Genomic DNA, 20,183 nt, shown 5'->3' on the forward strand with positions numbered 1-20,183 from the left:
TCAGTCCTAAAGCTAATTAGTCTCCAGGTTTACCCTACAAGGCTCATAATCCACCAGAAGGAACTACTACTTGTCTTTAATACTTGGACTGACTTGATATGACTTTGTGGGTGCAAAAGAACTGCCTCGTGTTGTCCAAGGCACTCCTTTGCACGTGCTTATGTTTCTGTTCCATGAGACAAGGAAGTGCAAAATGAAATATAATCTTTTGTAAATAAGAAAATTTAGTTCTAAGTAACTTTAAGCTTGGTGGCTTGGTATATAACAACAAAACTTTCCAAACCTAAAAAAAACCCAACCAAAAGAACACAGTAAGGGTCCTTGTCTAAGATAAATCGTCGTAGCTAACATAGTTTTGGAACCTTATGACCTTTGTACAAAATTTATTATAACCAAAACAGGACTGTAGCTAAGCAGTATCTGAAACTAAGCAGATGTTCAGGAGGTGATGTAGCGAAGTTAACTGATAAGTAGAAGGACAAGGAGAAATCACTCATTTATGTCAGCAGTGTTACCGAACTAATTAAGCTGGTGTAAGCATTTATCTACTGCGCATGCTTCAAAGACTTCCAGAGCAGGAGTTCAAGGAACAGCCAAGTGATGAAGATTGTTGGAAGAAGTAAAACGACCACCAAAGACCACTACCACTTTGTTATGCGCATGCGAAAATAGGCGCGGAATTATGTAAAACGATTCTCGCAAAACTAATGCATATGTATGACGTTTATCGGAAATGTAATGAATATGTATGTTAAGTAACAATATAATCAGGGTCTGTTTGATGCTTAAACGAGACACACATTAGGAGGAGATATCCCGTGTCTCCCAGCGCCGCAATAAAGAATACCTGCTTGTCAACTTAAACTTTGTTGGCAAGTTCTTAATGAGTTCTACGAATCATCCACCAGTTCTCTTTTTGGACTAAACCCAGGTAAGGCTAGATAGAGGGATGAGATTTTTTTTTTTATTTTATTTTATTTTTTATATGTATATATATATATATATTTTTTATTTTTTTTTTTTCTGGTGGTGCTCTTTCCTGCAGGAAAATGAGCAGGGGATTGATGGTGTAGAACTCCCACAGGTACTGAGGATGTACTGGGCTGTTGTGGTTGTGGAATGCTGTACCTCTGAATTTCAGTGTGTGCACTTTCTCCAAAGCTGTAGATATGCTGGTGCCGATGCTGAAGGCTGCAAGAGCCTGCTGTGTCTTTTCAAGAGCCGAAAGCAAGGTTCCCTCATTTCTGAGTTGATTTCCCTGGAAAACGAGTGCAAGTTGGCTGCTCCCCAGCACACACAAAGGCAGAAGGAATTTCCTTGCACTTGTGGAAATCTTGCTTCATAACTCTCTCATTCCTGGTGTTGTAAGTGCTAGGGATGTGTCAATGAGCTGCTGTTTGCTCACCAGGAAGCACTTTGTATGGTGTGGAAGCAATGTGGGAGAGGGGGCGTAAGGGCTCTTCTTATAAACTGTCTATAACAAAGGCAAAATTAATTGCCTAGTGGGGTTGAAAAGTGCTAGAGGCAGACAAACAAGCAACAAAGCAACAGTAAGCTGCTCTGGAGGAATGCTGTGGGGAATCCATTTGATTCCTTCTCTCTGGCTATATGGTTTTCAGCTGTGAGTGGCTGAGGGAGACAAAATCATGAATCCTGAAGTCAGTGGGATCAGAACTCACTAAATTCTTCAAACTGCTTTTTAAACAAGGGTTGCTTGGACCCTTTTATTTCAGGAGAGAGGTACCATCCTTTTCAGTACAGGAAGATTCAAGAATAATGAATGTGGAAATTGGGGAAAGGAGTTCAGCTCTGCCTTGTCTTTGTCTCAGGTTTCAAAGCTGACACAGGTTTAAATGTATCATGGTACTTTGGTTTCTGTTTGTCAAACTTTCAGAATGCATGGGAATTAAAATTAGAATGCATGGGAATTAAAATTCTCAGCATTGCCGCCCCCCCCCCCGCCCCCCCCCCAGCCATGAGGGCTGTATTAAAGAAATGGAATTTGAACTATCCTACCTCCAGTAAAGTAAAAATATTTTCACAGTGAAACTGTGATCTGGCATCACAAACTGCAAGGGAGATGTTCCAGCCCTGCTTTGGTTTGCCTGTAAGAGGACTGTGTGAAGTTTGGATGAAAGAGGGAGTATGTGGTCTGGTGTTACCATAGTTATCATCTGTTTTGAGTAATGTAGGAATAGTGTAATTCTCTAGGTTGTTGACATCAGCAATAACATTAAGAATATAGACTGTGAAAAAATTTCGGTGGTTTGTTTCTTTTTTTTTCAGGGGGAGTGAGGTGGGGTGAGGAGTGTCATGGAATGATGTGGACGGTGACAAGGGAAACACTTGTTAAAAGCAGTAGAGACTGCTTGACCAATATGCTTATCATGTCTGTTAAACTTCTTCCCTTTCATTACCTCCTCTTCCCTCTCTTGCCCTGAAAAGGCTCTATCAAAGCCATCAAAAGCAGTGATGTTCCTGTTACAAGACTCATTGTTTCATCGTTGCAGCATTTCCACAGCAGCAGTAATGCCTGGGAGAAAGGTGCAATGAAGAGCACGGAGGAACTGCTTCATACCTCTTTTTTTGTTGGTTGTTTGTGGGGTTTTTTTTCCTTCCTCTTTCTGCAAAGGATGTATCTCCTTCCTTCTACCCCTGCCTTTTCCTGGACACCATGGATTACCTGTTTAAGGCAGATGGGCAAAGGAAGTAGGATGAGAAAGGAATATTTATAGCTCACCTCCTGTTTATGTTCCTTTCCTAGCAGATGTGATGAAGCTCTGTACTAATGCTGGGAGAAAATTCAGGCAGGAATAAGAAGTGTGGCAAATGAAGATCATTTGCTAATGTGTAGGTCTTACAAAGTGCTTCCAAACGCAAAGATTAACACTTCCTACATTTTACTGGCATTGCCTTTTTTTTTGTCCGTCTCCTCAGCCTGGTTTTTAAAATAAAATTAAAAAAAAAAAAGGAAGAACTGAAGAGGAATAGCACTGCAGTTCAGATGGGTTCTTGTTCTCTTGACCTTCATCTGCAGAAACGTTGCCCTATGGAGGCAGCAGGTGTGAAATGTTCTTTTTGAGACAAAAGCTGACCTCTTAAGTGGGATGTGAGCAAGGGCATACTGACAAAGAAACAGATGGGTTCAAGACAGTGGGATTTAATTGGGCAAGAGCTCAGGTCCTGGGAAACAAGCCATATGGTTTAAAAAGTGGCAGCAGTTTGGACTTGTTGGAAACTGGAGAAAATTGCGTCCAGAGGTGTGGGACTCTTCTGCCTTCACTGCAGGCATGTTGCAGGAGCACAGCTCCGAGGTACAAAGGCTTTCCCTGCCATGCTCTCCCCTCTGGCCAAATGTTTGGGGATTTTGCATGCCAGTTTGCTGCGGGGCAGCAAAGTGGTGTGGTGTGAGTGCTACCCTTGCAAGAGCAAGTGCTGTTTTATTGCATTCCAGGCTCCCAAGAAGCAGCACAGGGTGTGCCTTGAAGGAAATACTTCACATAATATTTACTATGTAAATGTATCCAGAGACTGTAGGCTACAGTCCTCCATACAGGGTTGTTGAACAAGTCCCTGGTAAAGTTGGGCTCAATTGCGGAGAACATTGAGATTTTCTTCTTGTTGTTGTTGTTTTTTAAAGGGAGCTCTTAGAAGGGCCAAGGTGTCCGGATGTTTCAGAGGAACAGAGGTAGTGAAGAAGGGGGTGTAAGATGCCACACTGGCCCATTTTTCTCTCTTTGGAGGTTTCTGAGGAAGCCTGGGAGGATGCTGAAGAAGGCATCTGAAATTAACAGGGCTGTGCCTGGACGCTAGCAGTAGGATCCTGCTTTGCTGGTATTGTGGACATACGGGCCGCTGTCAGGTCTCTTTATCCCACTGCTGTCCTCAGGCCCACCGGAAGGACTGCTGCAGGCATCCTTCATGGTGGAGGACTAAAAAGATCCTGCCTGTGCGCAGAGTCCTGCATTGGTTCGTATGTAAAAGATGTTATTTGCAAGCCTTGCTTTATTAGTTGCTGTACGGGATGCCTAGAGGTTGAGGGGTCTCTGAGGAGAGGCTAGGGCTGCCTCAGGCCAGTTTTGGGCAGGTTCTGGCGGCGAGGCACAGCCCCAGCCCCTCAGCCCCACTGGCAGTGCCTTGGAGAATCTGAGGTAAGAAAGGGGGGAAAATGCTGGGAAAATGAGAGGAATGAGGGGAAAAAAGTGTGAGGAACAGCCCTGCAAACACTGGAGTGGGAGGAGAAGGCTCCAAATGCCAGGGCAGAGACTCCCCTGCTGCTTGTGCTCCAGCATGGGGTCCTCCATGGGCTGTGGCATGGATGTTTCCAGAAGGAACCTCCATTGCCCTGCACCCCTCAAGCTGGGTTGGCAGTAAGGGTGAGACTTGGGTCCTGGAAAAAGGGGTGGGGTGAGGCAAAGGTGTGTTTATTTCTGTCTGGTTTGGGCTATTATCTACTTTAATTGGCAGTAAATGAACGTTGCCCTAGTTGTGACAGTGATTGGTGAGTGATCTCCCTGCCTTTACCCTGACCCATGAGCTTTTCCATCTTGCATCCCCTGGTCCTGCTGAGGAGAGGAGTGAGAGGGCAGCTGGCTGGACAGCTGGCCACAGTCAATCCACCACTGTTATATGCACTTAAATCCAGTAGGAGCTTACATACTGGTGCAAAAATATTAGCTGTTTTGGTAAATTACGCATCATGGAACTTGGACAGCAGTTTCTGTGCAGAACATGATTCTGCTCTGTATCTCTGGTGTGAGGGGAAGGCAAAATGAGAGCACAAAAGGGGACCCAATGACTTCTTATGAAAGTACTGTTTCAGAGACCAAAATGTAACAGACTGAGTAGAGGAGCAGGAGTGGAAGCCCTGAGGTGAGGAAAGGATTGATAAATGGAGCTCTTTGGCACCTTTGAGGTGGGTTGTTTGGGTTATTGTGATTGCTTGGGGAAGCTTGCAGCAATTTTTGTCACCAAGATGCTGGCCAAGAGGTTTTAGGATAGCCACCATCAGAGCCAGGAAAGGCACTCAGATTTTCATGTTGTGAAAGTTGGGATAGAGAGGAAAATAGCTGTTGCTTGTAGGAAAAGGTGAGCTGCTTCATGGTAGCCTCATTTAAAGGAAGACCTTCATAAACTGTAAAATAGATGTTGTTGCTGGCACTTGCAAATATATCTCTTAAAGACTTCACTCAGGGTAAGCAATTTTTACACAGCAAATGCTCCATTTTTCACAAAAGCTTTGTGGCTTTTGCTGTGCTGGTATGCCAGGTAATGAGTTAACAGCATGTTTTGCTTGTTTTTCTAGATTGAGCGCCACCTTTTCTGTGCTTGGGGTGTTTTAATCCGGCCCCCCCCCCCCCTTCTTTTTCTAGACAGCTTAATTCCTGACTTTAATGAGGGATCGGTGACATGGTGCCCCAAAGTTGTTACCATTCTATCATTGATAATTACATAAAATGCAGAACCTGAGCTCTGCTAGATTGCTCCCTCTTTTCCCATCAGAGAGCAATCACTGACAGCTAAAAGGCTGGTTTTTTTCCACTAGGGCTTTGATTAACTTTGTCAACCATGTAGAATTGGGATAACAGCATCTCTATAGGCCCTAATGTAGCTATTTTAACCTTTAGATTGTCCAATAAAGACCTTGACAAGACTGGAGGAAGTGTTAGTTTTTGACAAAGGACTGGGATTTTATTTTTTGTTTCTCCAGCTCCCTTAATCATTCCGGGAGCAAAGCTGCTGCGTAACCGGGAGCCTCTTAAAATGCATCTTGCTGCAGATAAGAGAGGAAACACTAAGGATTGAATGGATGTGAAAAGTGAATTCCTGCACATGTTCTCTTGAGACCCAGAAAGTTTTTCTGGTGCTTAAAGCTTCTGATTTTGGTGGTCTGGCTTTGGTGCTTTTCATCCTGCAAGTACCGTTTATTTTGGAAGTGGTGGACAAGTAAGCCTATCTCAACTGAAACCCGTGTGGATGTAGTTATTCCACACATTCCACACATCATTGGAAGTGGTGAGCTGTCGATCATTTGTTTGCAGGCAAATGATTGTGATTGGCAACGCTTGAAAACAAGTTCCTGTCCTCTGCCTCACACTGCTTTAGTCCCAAGCTTCATTTCTGCATAAAGCTGTTGGATTGCAGATATTGGATGAAGGGTTCAGATGTTTCTCTCTGTGTCTGTTTTAAAATAGCTGCCACCGTTCAAGAATAAAAGTGATACCTTAAGCTCTCCCTAACCTTCGATGGCAGGAGATGGCATTTAGGTCTCTGGGGACTGAGTTCATTTGTTCCTTTTTTTCTTTTCCGAACCAATAGAGACTGTTTTCTTAGATAAGAAATTTCTAACAGTAGCATGTAGCGCAAGGCACAGTTTGGAACCACAGGAGTGACAGGTACTTATAGTTTAACCAGTGTCTTTTCCTGTAAAACGTAATGGCAGCACACTGCTGTGGGGTTAATGAAACAGTCTTGCTTCAAACCTGAATCAGGGTGAAAGAATTGTCAAAAGAGGTTAAATCCTGGGGACACCTCAGCTTTTTGATGAGCCACCCAACATGCCCTGTTTTTTAACTTGTTTTCCCTTTTCTCTTGTTCTTGCTTGTATTGTATGAGGGTAGGAGACTTCTGGAGCTAGCTTATACCTGTCAAATACTCGTGGTCTTCAGGTAAAGTCTTTGAGGATGCTAGCTGATAATACCTTTCAGTTATATAGCTCTTCTGCAATGGGATAATGCTGGGTTAAGTTGGGTTTTAGGATTTTCTGGAAACTGCCACTGAATTTTTGGGCTGCTGTGGAAATCTGGTGGAAAGGCAGGCTCTTGATGTGCAGTATTTCAGAAATAAATGATTAATGCCATGTGAAAGGGAAGAGTAAAGCAGTGAAAACACATATCTGAAAGTGCCAGCTCTGCCATGGGACTGGGTGAAATAAGTATATAAACTGCTTTGTGGTAGCACGCTCTGACAGGAGCTTTTGTGTATTGCTGTACAAATTCTGCCCACTTGCAATTGTATTTGGCCTGATACTATTTTTAGAAGGATAAAAATTGAAGTTGCTGGTTTCAAATAGGAAAAACTAGTCCTTTCTCCCCCCACCCCAAACTTCCTATAGAGGCTTCCCCTGTTTAGGTAAAATTTGTTCTGAACATTGGCTTACGTGTGGTATGGCTTCTGATCATTGAAGCTTCTGACTTTTTTCACACTCTATTAGCGATGCTAAGACAGCAGAGCTTGATCTGTCTAGGATGTGAGACGTGTTTTGCTTGGGTGCTTTTTAGTTTTAAACCTGGTTTTCTTCAGGTGTGTGGAGGTGTTCCTGGTTGCTCAGTAGTAGCACATGGGTGTTTGTCGGTCCAGAAGACTTGCTATTTTTCACATGTGAAAAGGCAAATTTGCCCTTTGGTTCCCAACGCATAGGGTTTGGGGTTTTTTTAAACATTACTTTTGCCAAAACATGCAACTTCGCACTTAATTTCAGTTACAGCTGTTTAATGCCCTGTTCTCTTTTCCTGTAAGCTGCCTATTTGACTTGACTGTGGGAAGCTGAAAATGCAATTGCAAGGAGGAAAACTGAAAATTACTTGACTGATTTTCATTGTCAAGACAGTGTAAAATGGAGTGTAAATACAGCATAAGTGAGGGTGAATTTCTAGAGCTGTCAGCGCACTGACCACCTGGGCCATAGGTTGTGCTTTCAAGACACTACTGTAGTTGAAACTCTCCTTGATTTGTATAGCAGACTTCAGAAGAAAAGTGAAGTAGCAGATAAATCTATTTTAAGTAGATTATTGAAAGCAACCTCACAAAATGTGGGGGTCTGGACAATTTGGCAGGGAAATAATCAACAGCCTGGCTTTTGTTTGCAAACTTCTGTTAGAAATTTACTTAGAAAACAAGTCCTACCTGTGAGATACCTCTATAGAAATGCAGGTTTAGCAGCTGTATTTTAGACCATAGGAATGCCCATATTGGACCACAACTGTTGAAAAACCTGAGCGATAGTCACTGAAATACATACCGCCATAGACAGATGACAGCTGGTGTTGCGCCTTCCTTTTGTTTAAAATTGGTCTCTCTTGTGCTAGAATTGTAACTTCGCTGTTGGGGGAGGATTGCAGTGTAGCTCAGTATCACAATTTTTTGTTTTCATCTTGAACAATTTGTTCTTCTATGAACAGGCATATTTACTACTTGTAGCTTGTCAAGTTTGGCTTCTCTCTGTAAGGACAAAAAAATACACGTCAGCATTGAAAACAGCCTAAAAGACCGAACCTAGGAGAATCCACAACTAACATCCCTAACCCTCCCCCACTGTTATGCTAATACTTCTTTTTTTTTTTTTTTTTAACCTTTAAAAAACTGATGCTTTTATGCCTTCTACTTTCCATATCTGCATAGTAATATAAACTAATTTCTTAAACTGATTAACTCAATGTGGCTTTTAAAATGCGTTTTTACATTAAGGGTGGGGGGGAATCACAGCTGTTCCGTTAAAGATTCTCACTCAAAACTGTGTGCGTTGAGAGTGAGGTGTGTGGAGGTGAACTTGGCTGAAGGGGGAAACCCTACCGGGTGACAGATGGCGAGAGAAGAGGCTGTTCTTGATAGGCGCTCCTGGTTTATGTTTACCCCTGCGGCGGATGGGAGGAAATGCCCAGCGCAGGCACTGGGGCAGGTGATGGCGGGAGGGGGGACAGGAGGTGGCACTGGGGTGTGATTCCGCCAGACGAGCGGCACTGAACATTTGTCCTTTTTGCTGTGCATGTGTTTCCTAGGAGCATCAGAGGCTTTCTCCTTGGCAGAGTGTGAGAGTGGTCTATTGCAGTACGGTAGTGCCCTCTGATGGTGAGTATTGACACGGAGGAACTCTTTGCTCGCTTTAGACTTCACGAACGTAAATGGTATTCCCTGACCTCTTTTCTGTTTGAGGCTTTTTTGGCTTGGAGGTAATCCAGTTTTGAACTAAGGAAGTGACAGAGAACAAAGTCAAGAAGAATCAAAGAAATTGTCAACGTTTCCAATAACTCTTCTGACGAATCTGGATAGGTTTTATGAAGAAAGATGTAATTGCATGTAGCTGTCCAAATATATTTCGCTAGATGTTTTCCCGATGTGGTCATGAGGTCTGCGTGATGCCTACCTTTCAGGTTACTGTCTGCCCTGTTAACTTCATTTATGTAATGAAAGTGCAGTTCATACCAGCTACTTGCCCAAACAGCTGGAAGCACTGTTTGCTGCAGTAAGTTGTGAAGCCGTGGTAATTTTGTTCCTTTATTTAAATTCTGGGACAGCTCAGACATTAAACTTTTTCGATAAAGGTTGTCATAACGTATAGCAAAAGAATGCACTAGTGGAACTTTAAATATCTCAGTATACTTGAATGCAAAGAGGAAACAAGCAGCTTTGAGATCACTGACTGCTTAACATCTGCATGCTGTGCACAAAGGCTAGAGCACTTATGCTGACTGACACAATCAGTTAGTGAATCCTGTCCCCATTAAGGCTTGTTAATAAAGTCTGAAAGCTAATAAATTAAAGGGTCTCAGCACAACTGCTTACCCTGCCAGCATAGTGTGTGCAAACACAGAGTACGTGACTGCTGTGGAGAACTCAAAATAAACTCCTGAAGGATTAAATAGGTAGAAGTGTAGAGGACGCATATAGGGTCGAGAGGATAATTTGTGTAGCTAGTTGCCCGATTTGATTTTACCTCTCTTCACATTGTGCTTGAATACTTGTCTTGTTATTTCTTCCAATGACTTCCCCTTTACCATTAGTAAATGTTCAACACTAACTTCTTTGACTACAAAGGTTTTTTACTGTACTTTGTTTTGGCCTAGTATATTGCTTAAGTTGTGTAAGAACAGAAATCTTTAAAAAATACTAATGACTTGTTACTGGTGCACGTATGGTTGAGTCAAACCTTTGTGGTGCTTGGATGAAATTCGTACCTCAAAGGAATCTCATAATATAGTGTGTAAAGCTTTTTAAATCCTCCATGGTCTTATTTAGCAGTATCCTGGCTAGGTTGTATGGGTCTGTAAATGTAAGTGAAAAACACTTGTATATTAATTACTTACTTTTTCTTCTCCTGTGCATTTAAATACTAGCTTAAAATGTGATCCGTGAAGATTAGCTAAAATGTTAGCTCTATAATTAGAAAAATGCCAAAACGCTTTGTCCACTTAGTAACCTGTAGTTGCCCTCATGCAGGCAATCCACAGGGCTATCAGAGGAGATGAGAGCAAGGCAGACAGCCATATCACAGTGTCTTGTTAATAACTTTTACTGGAGCTTGCTGTTGCTGGCTGTTAATTTGTGTTATTGACATGTCCTTTGGATTTTTTTTCTTTGCCTCTGAGCTCTTTCCTCTCTAATGCAGGAAAAATCTGACCAGACATTACTTGTACGGGAGGTGATGAGAGGATCAAACTGGAATTATGGACTTTCCCTACTGGTGAATTAGGCTAAAAAATTACTTTTACAAGCTTTTTATAAGGAAAACATGAATCAGCTGTAATTCCAGACTTACTGAGCTTGTCTTCCGAAGAGAAATAATTTGGTCTTTAACATTTCACCAAAGCTGCAAATCCTAAAGAAGGGTTTTGTGTGTGCTACTAATGCTGGTGGTTCTTGGTGCAGTTTGACCTATTGCATTTATCACTGTGGTCTCCGTCTGGTCTGTGGAGGGTTGGAATGTGGCAGGGCTGGTGCTCATAGGCCCTTGCTCCAAAGCTGGCAGTCCTGGAGCTGTGCTTGTTGGGGATACACCAAAAAGTGTGTATCCCCAACAGAAGAGATAATGCAAACATTATCTCTTCTGCTCTACAATAAATTGGCTCACTGTCTGTATGATCGAGGTAGCTTTCTAAATAAAGAATGTATTTTGTGTCCTGTAGTAAAGTAAGCAGTACATAAGTTAATGTATATGCTCTTTGCAGAACCAATTAATTCAATACTTCAGTAAGTGGTTACTTTAAGCTTCTAAACATGCTGATCATTCCTTCTGAGATTGCTATCACAAATGTTGCTAATGCTAGTCTATTTCTTAAGTCTTTTGTTCAAATACTTGAGTGAAAAAATTCAAAAATCCGATAGCTGGTGTCATAACAGCTGCTGATAAGCAGCTTGAAACTGTTTCCAACTGTCCAAATAAATTGGCAGTTTGCTTGACTATTTTAGTAAATATCTGATTGTTGCCTCTGAGTTTTAAACTTTGAAACACTAAAGCTACTAAAATCCTGTCAAGTGTCTGCGTCTTGAGAATAGGCATTTATAGGCTCACAAATACTGGGGCCTCTCAGGTTATTTCAGTCATTTGAGATGTCCATACTTGGTCACTTCCACCTAGTCTTTAACAATGACATGAAGACGTCTTTGTCAGCACTGGATAGCAATCCCCTGGAAGAGGGGGAAAAAGCCTTTGTAGGCTTGATTCAATTCTCCAAGGTAAATTGAAAAGTTTGAGTGAACTCTTCTGGCTTTGTAAAAGTGTACTTGGTGCATCATTCCTCAACACACATGAGCCTCTCTTGTCAGAAAGGCATGTCTCCCCAAGACTTGTCCTAATACACAAATGATCCCCTGGTAAACAAGTTCATCATCTGGCAGCAAATCACTGAATGGGGAGGTATAAAGGCCATTGGTGGCACAACTTTCTGAACAATGGCATACTGAAAAATAGTTCCCTTTGGTAGTTAAAATTACATTATTTGCTTCTATTTCTACTTGTGTTGCCTTCTTTGACCAACTAATTTTGTTGTGAGCTGCTTAAATTTACTTGGCATTTAAATACATGAGTTAGATGAGTAGACTGTGTGGTCATGCAGTTGGCCAAAGCTACCACAGGTGGGAATAGCAAGCCAGGTGCACAATCCTTGAGATATGGCAAATGGTCTGTACGATAAAAAAGACCTTGCATTTTTATATAAGAAAAATACATAACAATCCAAAGTAAATTATTTTTAGGTGTGCTGCTATATCTTAGCAACTACTGCATTTGGGAAAAATCTTGATTGTGACTCAGTAGAGAGCTTAGGGAACACAAACTTTTCTATGTATAGATATCCTGGAGCACACAGAGTGGGCTGCTTTTCTGGTAGTAAAATAATACCTAGCTTATAGTTCATACAGGTCACTACCATAAATTTTAGAAAGGTGCACTGAAATCCTGAAGAATGCTCTTGAAAAAGCTCCTGACAGCACTAAAGAAATGGAAAATGCTGTTTTATCTACACCTAGGAAGCAATGTCTGTCTTCTGAAGTACAGAATGTATTGATCCCATGAATTTTAGATGAAATGACCTTGAAGCTTAAACTCAGAGTGCTGTTCTTACAACCTCATATTTCTGACTGCTCTCTTAAATATTTGTCATCTCAGGACAAAGGGGAGGAAACCAAAACTAAACACGAATAAAAAGGTTTGAAGTAGGTCCTTCCTTGATGTTTCCTAATATACACAGTCTGCCTTTTGTGTTCCTGATAAATTGCACAATGTTTTGTCTTCCATAGTCCAAAATACTTTGATTGTCAAAAACTAATCAAAACATAGTATGCTGCTGTGTTATGGCTTTTAGATATCATGTTGCCTTTAATATAAACATGGTTGTGCTTAAAGCAAGTATCTTCTACTTTTCCACAAAGCACAGAAAGTTTGACAAATATTGCCACGTTAATGGGAATGAAAGCCTCTGACATCCCTCAGTTTTATGTTGATGGACACATCTCTTGATAAAAGATAACTGATAAATTTAGTCTGTTTTATGTTCAGCTTGTAACGATGTTTGCCTCTTTCTCTGTGGGACAAATACGTAACTATTACAAGAAGTCCTGTTAATTTTTAGTGATAAACTTTTATTTTTTTGTCTTCTCTGTAGAAGTGACGGTGGTTTACCAAAATGGGTTACCTGTGATTTCTGTGAATCTTCCGTCCCGGCGTGAACGTTGCCAGTTCACACTTAAACCTATCTCAGACTCTGTTGGTGTATTCTTACAACAGCTGCAAGCAGAGGACCGAGGAATTGATCGGGTTGCAATCTACTCAGCAGGTACTGTTGTTTACAAACTAATCGATTTACTTGCTTGCCTGCTATTTTCATCCAGCCTTTTGCTTTTTAAGTAGAAGTTTATTATGGTGTGAGTTCTTCGATGTTCCTGAGAAAGTAGAAGGTAGAAATGCCATCCCTGGAGTAAGAATATTGTTAGCTTATCCCTGTGTAGTCACGTCTGCCAAGGAAGTCCATAGAGTGGAGGAGAAAAACGTTCCTAATGCTTAGCTTATAGACATCAGTCCTAATGGAGGTGTTTTTGGTGAGTTTGCTACTATTTAGTAGGAAATATGCAAGCTGTGTAACTGATGTAGAGGTTCTAATTGCTCTGTAAGGAATAATGGTGTAAAAGGTGGTACAAAGGAAAATGGTATCTTGCTTAGCAGTGAAGACTCAGTCATGTTTCACTTAATGTCTGCCTTCACTGTTTTGCTCGATTGCTCCAAATCTGCTAGCCACTAAAACCCAGAAACATTAAGATGTCTTATGAAAGTGTCATCAAAGCAAGTACTTCCTTCAAAGTCTTGGCCTCGGAGGGGGGCATTTTCAAGGTTGGTGACATCAAGGCTGTCAATACCAGAGACTGAAATAGTTTCTAATGCCAGTGGGGAGAGATGAAGGTCACTTAAATGGGTTATATCACAAAACATAATAGAATACTCAAAGTGTGCAGGATGAAGGGAACTGCGTTTTGTAAGATGACCCCAAATATCATATATATAGAAAAGCAGCTGCATGCATAGCTCGGTTAGTATTTGCCATGTAAGGTCTCCCAGTATATATACCTGTCTTGAAAAGAGTATTGCTTGTGGGGAAAATGAAGAAGTCCAACAGCTGGATTTGGGATGGCATTACAGCTTGGCCACAGCTTGTTCAGGTACTTTGTTTCTACTGCTTAATGAGTCATCTGTGTTTGCTTTACAGATGGCACACGTGTCGCCTCCTCCACAGGCATAGATTTACTTCTGCTGGATGATTTCAAACTGATCATTAATGATGTCACATATCATGTTAGACCACCAAAGAGAGGTAAACCACCCTGGTTCTGGTGAACTTCAGACATAAATTTCAGTATTCAGTTCCCTGTTTAACTGCAGCATGCTTTATTAACTTGTTCAAGAGCGTGAAGTGTTATTTCTAACGGGAAACTTTGCAGTTTCTAATCCTGCCCTTGGAGTCTAACTTAGTGATATACAAGTAATCGGAATAGTCAGTAATGAAAAGTAAATATTCATTCTGTTCAAAACCAGTACCCATAAGAGGAATAAATGAAGAAATGTAATTTCTTTTCATTTCTAAATTTTTCTAGATTTTTCTGCATGTTCTCTACTTACTGAAAAGTAATTTAATTTAACTCATTCTGAAGGAGTATAATACAAAATGGGAATTAGATTGAAACTTACGTTGTGTGATTTGGAAGAATAAATTGTTCCCTCATCTGACAGTTAACCCTTGTTTCCTTTTAAGTGTGGTACTTTGAATATTGCCAATAAACCTTGAAACCTTATTAACTTAGAAACAGTGAAAGGAATGAGACTATGCTCTTACAAGGTTACATTACTAAGAATCAAATAGGAAGGGAAACCAACCTATTTTGAATCAATAAGAAAATCCTTTAAAAAAAAAATGGGCTTTAGACACTTGTGTAATTTTCAAGATGTAAAAACTGGCAAGAAGCTTTTGAGATGCTACAGAGTTACTGTCAAAGGCAAGAACTTGGTGTTTTCATCTGCTGTCTATTCTTTCCCATAGGCAACTTTATAGGCTTCATAAAGCACCAGGTTCTTGCACATCTGTACTTGCCTCTGAGGCAAGTATTTTTTTGACTTAAACAAAACGACCAGTTTTGGAAATGTTGTTCATCTTGTTGCTTGGCTCACAGATAGTGGCGGATCTTTGTCTACCTTATTGTTCTGTTGTTGTTGCAGGCAATAATGTGAAGTTTGCAAGCAGTATTTTTTGTTAAAACCCTGTTTAGCCCTGTAGACAGCAAACAAAATTAGGGAGGATTTATAACTTGACTTGCATGTCCAGTTGAGGTGAGATGGTGGAAATACCTTCCTCTATTTATCTGGTGTTTTTCCTTAGTGTTTGGGCTTTCCTCTCTTAAAGCAGTGGATAACAAACAAAATACCTCAAAGCCAAAAGCTGTGTCATCTTGACAAGCCTGAATAAGGCAACATGTTAAAGCCAGGTAATATATCAAAAATCAAAAGACTGATGGTATCTTTTGGGTCTGAGACTACCCCAAGTGGCTGACCTCTAGAAAGATCTGCTGATATATGCTGTCTTCCTCTGCAGATGTAGTAACTTCCAAGGACCTTTTTGTAAGAAAAATAATAAAAATATATTCTAGTGTTTTATTGTTCACAATATAAAAACACCAAGTAAAAAGAAATTTTGATTTGGGAAGCTGTGTGCAGCCTTTTATGTGCAGTATGTGGGAGAGCCTGGAATTGGGAGTGCAGCATTGGGTGAAATGCCATTTCTCCCTTATCTTTGGGTTACACTGGCTTCCACTAGAGAGAGGTTTTTTCCCAGACTTCTTAAAAGCCTCTGAACAGAACAGAAAACTCTGTTAAGACTGGATATTTAAATCACTAGACATCACACACACAAACAAGTTACCCTCTGCTGTCACCTCACTGCTCTGTCCTCAGCGTGCTGTTTTCACACACTTAGAAGGCTTTATAAGCCAGAGAAGTGGAGTGAGGATATTAACAAGGTACCTCTTCTAACTGTTAGCCCCTGAAAGTGGGGGTTGATATCAAGCCTTACTGGTCTAGTCTGTAATTTTTAATACAAGTAAATGAGAATGCAAACATGGTGTCTATTTCTGCACTAGAGAAATTGGTGTCCTGAGGTAAGGCAATTCGTACATCCCACTTACCTGCTGTTTGAGAGAGCAAAATCTGTGTCAGTGAGTTGGTATGGTTTTCAGTTAGCTTGCTTGCATGATATACCCATTGTGTGCTGGTAGGTGAGCTATGGGATCACCTAGGTTACATGAAATTGCCACCTCCGATTCATTTGCCAAGATTTCTATACTTGGTTTGTACTAAAATGAATGCACCCATAAATAGGCCCTGAGATTAGTTCTATTAAACTTTTCAGCTATTGCTTTTCCATTTTTATAAAATCACCCTGTGTATTTTGAAATGGAAATCCAGAACACTAATGTTACATACTAAATACTTTTTGATGGTCACTTCAGTAGAAACGTGGGGGTTTTCTTCATAGGGGAACAGGAGCGCTTTAGGTGGGAGAGGGATATGGTGTGCTTTGTGCACCTTGGCACAGACAACAGAGTTGCTGCTTTCCCTTGAGCTGCTAGTGTTAAGCTTTCCATAGCTTTTTGTGTCTCGGTAAAATCATACTTTGAGAACGTAACTTAAGGTACAAGCCCAAAGAGGCTACAAAAATTATTTTTATTTATCTGACTAATGTAAGTACCCTTGCTTTAATCTGAAAGTATTTTTTTTTTTCCCATATGGAGTGCATAATAAATACCACTAGTCACAACTCTCTTACAAATTTATTTCCTTTAGGAATCCTTTTTGCATTGAAATGGAGGGATAAAAGCAGTTTCAGTTAGTGGCCCTGTTAGTGTTACTATTTATATATGGTGAGGGAGAATTTCATTGCCCTGTAGGCAGCACAGGAAGGGGGTGCCCACAGAGTGTTGGGAAACAGTTCCTGGCATTGGTACACAACATAATTATCATAAGGCTGCATGTTCTGGACCACTAACCCAAGATGTTGGGTTGCCCTCATCAGTAACTGTGGTTGCTGATGGTCTGTAGTCTGAGTTCTGGCTGTTTCTTGACAGCTGGTGTGATGGATCATACTAGTTTAGTTGTTCATTTGTCTTTAAGTCTTGTATATAAATATGAGATCAGAAATAGCCAATAATATCTGGGAAGCTTAATAGTATCTCTTGTCCTTGTTCTTATCAAATTTTAGGATGATCCAATAATAAAGCCTATTTTTCTTCTGAAGAAATGGCATGTCCTAGAGTGCTGGGGGTCTTCCAAAGGCTTCTTTGTTGAAAAGATAGCTTCGTATATTTCCTGTGCAGACTAACAGCAGTTTCTCAAGAGTATTGTGAGAAGTTCTGTGAGTAGTTCCGCATATAAAGCAGTCTCTTTTTTTTCCCTAGAGCTCTTAAGCCATGAAAATGCAACGACGCTGAATGATGTCAAGACATTGGTTCAGCAGTTGTATACCGCCTTGTGCATTGAGGAACATCAGCTGAACAAAGAGAAAGAGCTCATAGGGAGACTAGAGGAATTGAAGGAGCAAATAGCACCATTAGAAAAAGTGAGAAGTTTCTCATTGTATTTTACTTATCCTCCGAATGCAACCTTAATTTATTTTAAGATTTTAATTAGGTCCCTGGTATGCTTCAAATAGTTCCAAGATCGCTGAAGCAGAGGATGCACCAAGTGTATACCAAGCCATGTCTGTTTCTGGTTTCTGTGAAAGTATCTTTTTCCCTTGATTTATATGATTGGAAATGAACTTGGTGTTACATAAAGACCAGTGCTAATGCAACAGAACATCTCTGAACATAGAGAAATAAACACCTTTGTGAGGCATCCAGAGCATGTTCAGAGTAAAATATGCATGATGGCAAGATACTGATGGAAAAGTATAGATTTTTCTGCGTAATCTAGATTGAAATCATATGTTTCAAACCACCTAATATATAAGGTGCTGTTTTTACATTATCTCTTAATGATATTTCAGAATTATTTTTGAAAATGCAAGGTGTGTGCTTCTGTCTTCTGCAGGTAAAGATGGAGCTCAGCAGGAAAGCAGAGAAGAGGACAACCTTGGTGTTGTGGGGAGGCCTGGCCTACATGGCCACTCAGTTTGGGATTCTGGCACGCCTCACCTGGTGGGAGTATTCTTGGGACATTATGGAACCAGTCACCTATTTCATCACTTATGGTAGTGCCATGGCAATGTATGCTTATTTCGTAATGACTCGCCAGGTAGGACTTGCTGTGCTGACATTGACACTTCAGTAGAAGACTTTGTTTGAGCTCTGCTCCCTAGAAAAATGGCAAAATTGTGCTTGTTAAAAGTAGCTTTGCCCCTTCCTTATCCTGTTCGAACCTAGATGCAGCCTGATTTAATTTGTGCTGTCCAGGATGGTGGTGTATGATTGTGTGCTTTTCTGGTGGTGGTCATTGCTGATTTCTGGCTGTCTTGCCGTAAGTTCTTATGGATGTTTGCTGGTTGACTGCTTTAGCTATACAGGTTCATCTTCTGACACACAATGGTTTCTGCATGCACCGGCATGCAGCCTCACATGTTGACTTGCACTGGAGTCTTCCAGTCAAGCGAAGCTTGGACTGGAAGCTTCCAGTCCAAATTAAGTGCTGTGATTTATCAGCCCAAATGAACTATGTGTGTATGAGGTACCTTTTGAGTTTCAAAGAAGTCCACCTTTTTAACATGAGTTCCTGGCCCTTTTAAAGAGACAAAAGTTCAGGGATCTTGTGGAAATGCTTTTGTGTAGGTATTTCATGCATCTGGCTTCTTAACCAGGTGAAGGATCCTTCTCTGCATCCTTGTAGTTGTGACAGACTCTGTGGATTTTCTAGTACCTGGTTTGTCTCATCACTCAACATTTAAACTTCATAACCCCTTCTGAATAATAAGGGATGGAGTGCTCAAAGAGTCTCTACTGTCACAAGACCATCAGAACAAATGCTGCAGGGTTCTGTCAGCTGCATTGTTTCAGGGGCTGAGAACACATGTGCCTTTGTAAGGGCTGCTGCAATAGTCTGTCAAAGTTCAGTTGGAACTTCTGCCATGTTTGAACCCAGATTTGATTGTCATCTGTAATCAATTAGTACATCTTCTGCCAGACCTTAAGATCTCAGTAGTTTGTGTTTGGCATGACTCTAAATGCAGCTTTTGTCCACCTGACACCCCTGATCATTGAATGTATGCCCAATACAGAGGCTGTGTAATGTCCCAGTGCAAAGCGACAGTTAACTTCAGCAGCAGATCTGTGCTTTGTAGGGCTTATGTGGGATTTGGTGTGAACAGCTCTGCTGCTCCAAGTTATCTGCACACTTTAAAAAGCTGTGACTTTCTGCAGCAGAGTATCCCTGTCAAAAGCTGAGGTTTTGGGTTCGTGTTCTCACTTGCATAGCTTGGTTGAGAGATGAACTCATGAGCAACTATTGTTGCTTTAATTAGCTATTGCATGTTTATGACCTTAAGAAAAAGAAAGGGCCATCTTACAAAGGCTTTCTTCTGGTATTTATAGCTTTTTTTTTTTTTTTCCCTTTCTCCCTACGAACTTGTCAGTATTGGAACCCTCAAATGTGTTAGTTTTTGTTCTCTCTTCATGGAAGGATTCGCACCTTCAGGATAGCAGGAAGGTGATGGTAACTCACTGCTGGCATGTAATATACTAGTAGAGAAGCAAATGCCTGACTGTACTGGGTCTGACTGGGATGGAGTTAGTGTTCTTCATAACAGCTGGTATGGTGCTGTGTTTTGGATTTGTGACCAAAACAGTCTTGGTAACACACCAGTGGTTTTGCCGTTGCTGAACTGTGCTTACACAGCATCAAAACCTTCTGTTTCTTGTTCCAACCTGACCTGCCCCTCCCCACCACCACTTCACCCCCAGGAATAGGCTGGGGGTGGGTGAGGCATTGCAAGGAGATACAGCTGGGACAGCTGACCAAGAAGAGATCCCATGCCCTATAATGTCATGCTCAGCAATAAACTAGGGAAGGGGTTGGGGGGTGGGGATGGATGGATTTCTCCAAAGTAGCTGTTGCTTGGAAACTGGCTGGGCATTGGTCTGCTGCGTTTATATCACTGTCATCTGTGTGGGGTTATTCGTTTCTTTTGGTTTGGCTTTTTTGTTTGTTTGGGGTTTGTGGTTTTTTTTTTTCTTTGTAAGAAGTGAACTGTCTTTATGTTGACTTTTAAGTTGTTCTTGTTTGTTGCCCTTTCAATTCTCTTCCCCCACCTGGTTGTGGAGAAGCGAGTGACTGGGTGAGGGCTCAGTTGCTTGCTGGGGTCACCCCCACCACACTGGGTGAGCTTAGACAATGCTCTCTGGTCTTGTGCCTTGACTGACAGAAACCAGTCATCCTCCCA

At 41.2% G+C, this 20,183-nt stretch overlaps 1 protein-coding gene across 4 annotated transcripts in view; it reads left to right on the forward strand.

Moving 5' to 3' along the window:
• Positions 1 to 20,183, forward strand: part of MCU (mitochondrial calcium uniporter) — a 90,520-nt gene that overhangs the window by 66,959 nt on the left and 3,378 nt on the right. For all 4 annotated transcript variants that reach the window (XM_030487734.1, XM_030487736.1, XM_030487733.1 and 1 more), the window contains exons 2-6: positions 8,778 to 8,847; positions 12,879 to 13,049; positions 13,974 to 14,078; positions 17,209 to 17,369; positions 17,843 to 18,046. In XM_030487734.1, coding sequence (XP_030343594.1) covers positions 8,778 to 8,847; positions 12,879 to 13,049; positions 13,974 to 14,078; positions 17,209 to 17,369; positions 17,843 to 18,046 — 711 coding nt within the window. The remainder of the gene's footprint in view (positions 1 to 8,777; positions 8,848 to 12,878; positions 13,050 to 13,973; positions 14,079 to 17,208; positions 17,370 to 17,842; positions 18,047 to 20,183) is intronic.

This window comes from Strigops habroptila, chromosome 5 (assembly GCF_004027225.2).
Source record: "Strigops habroptila isolate Jane chromosome 5, bStrHab1.2.pri, whole genome shotgun sequence".
Classification (NCBI taxonomy): domain Eukaryota; kingdom Metazoa; phylum Chordata; class Aves; order Psittaciformes; family Psittacidae; genus Strigops; species Strigops habroptila.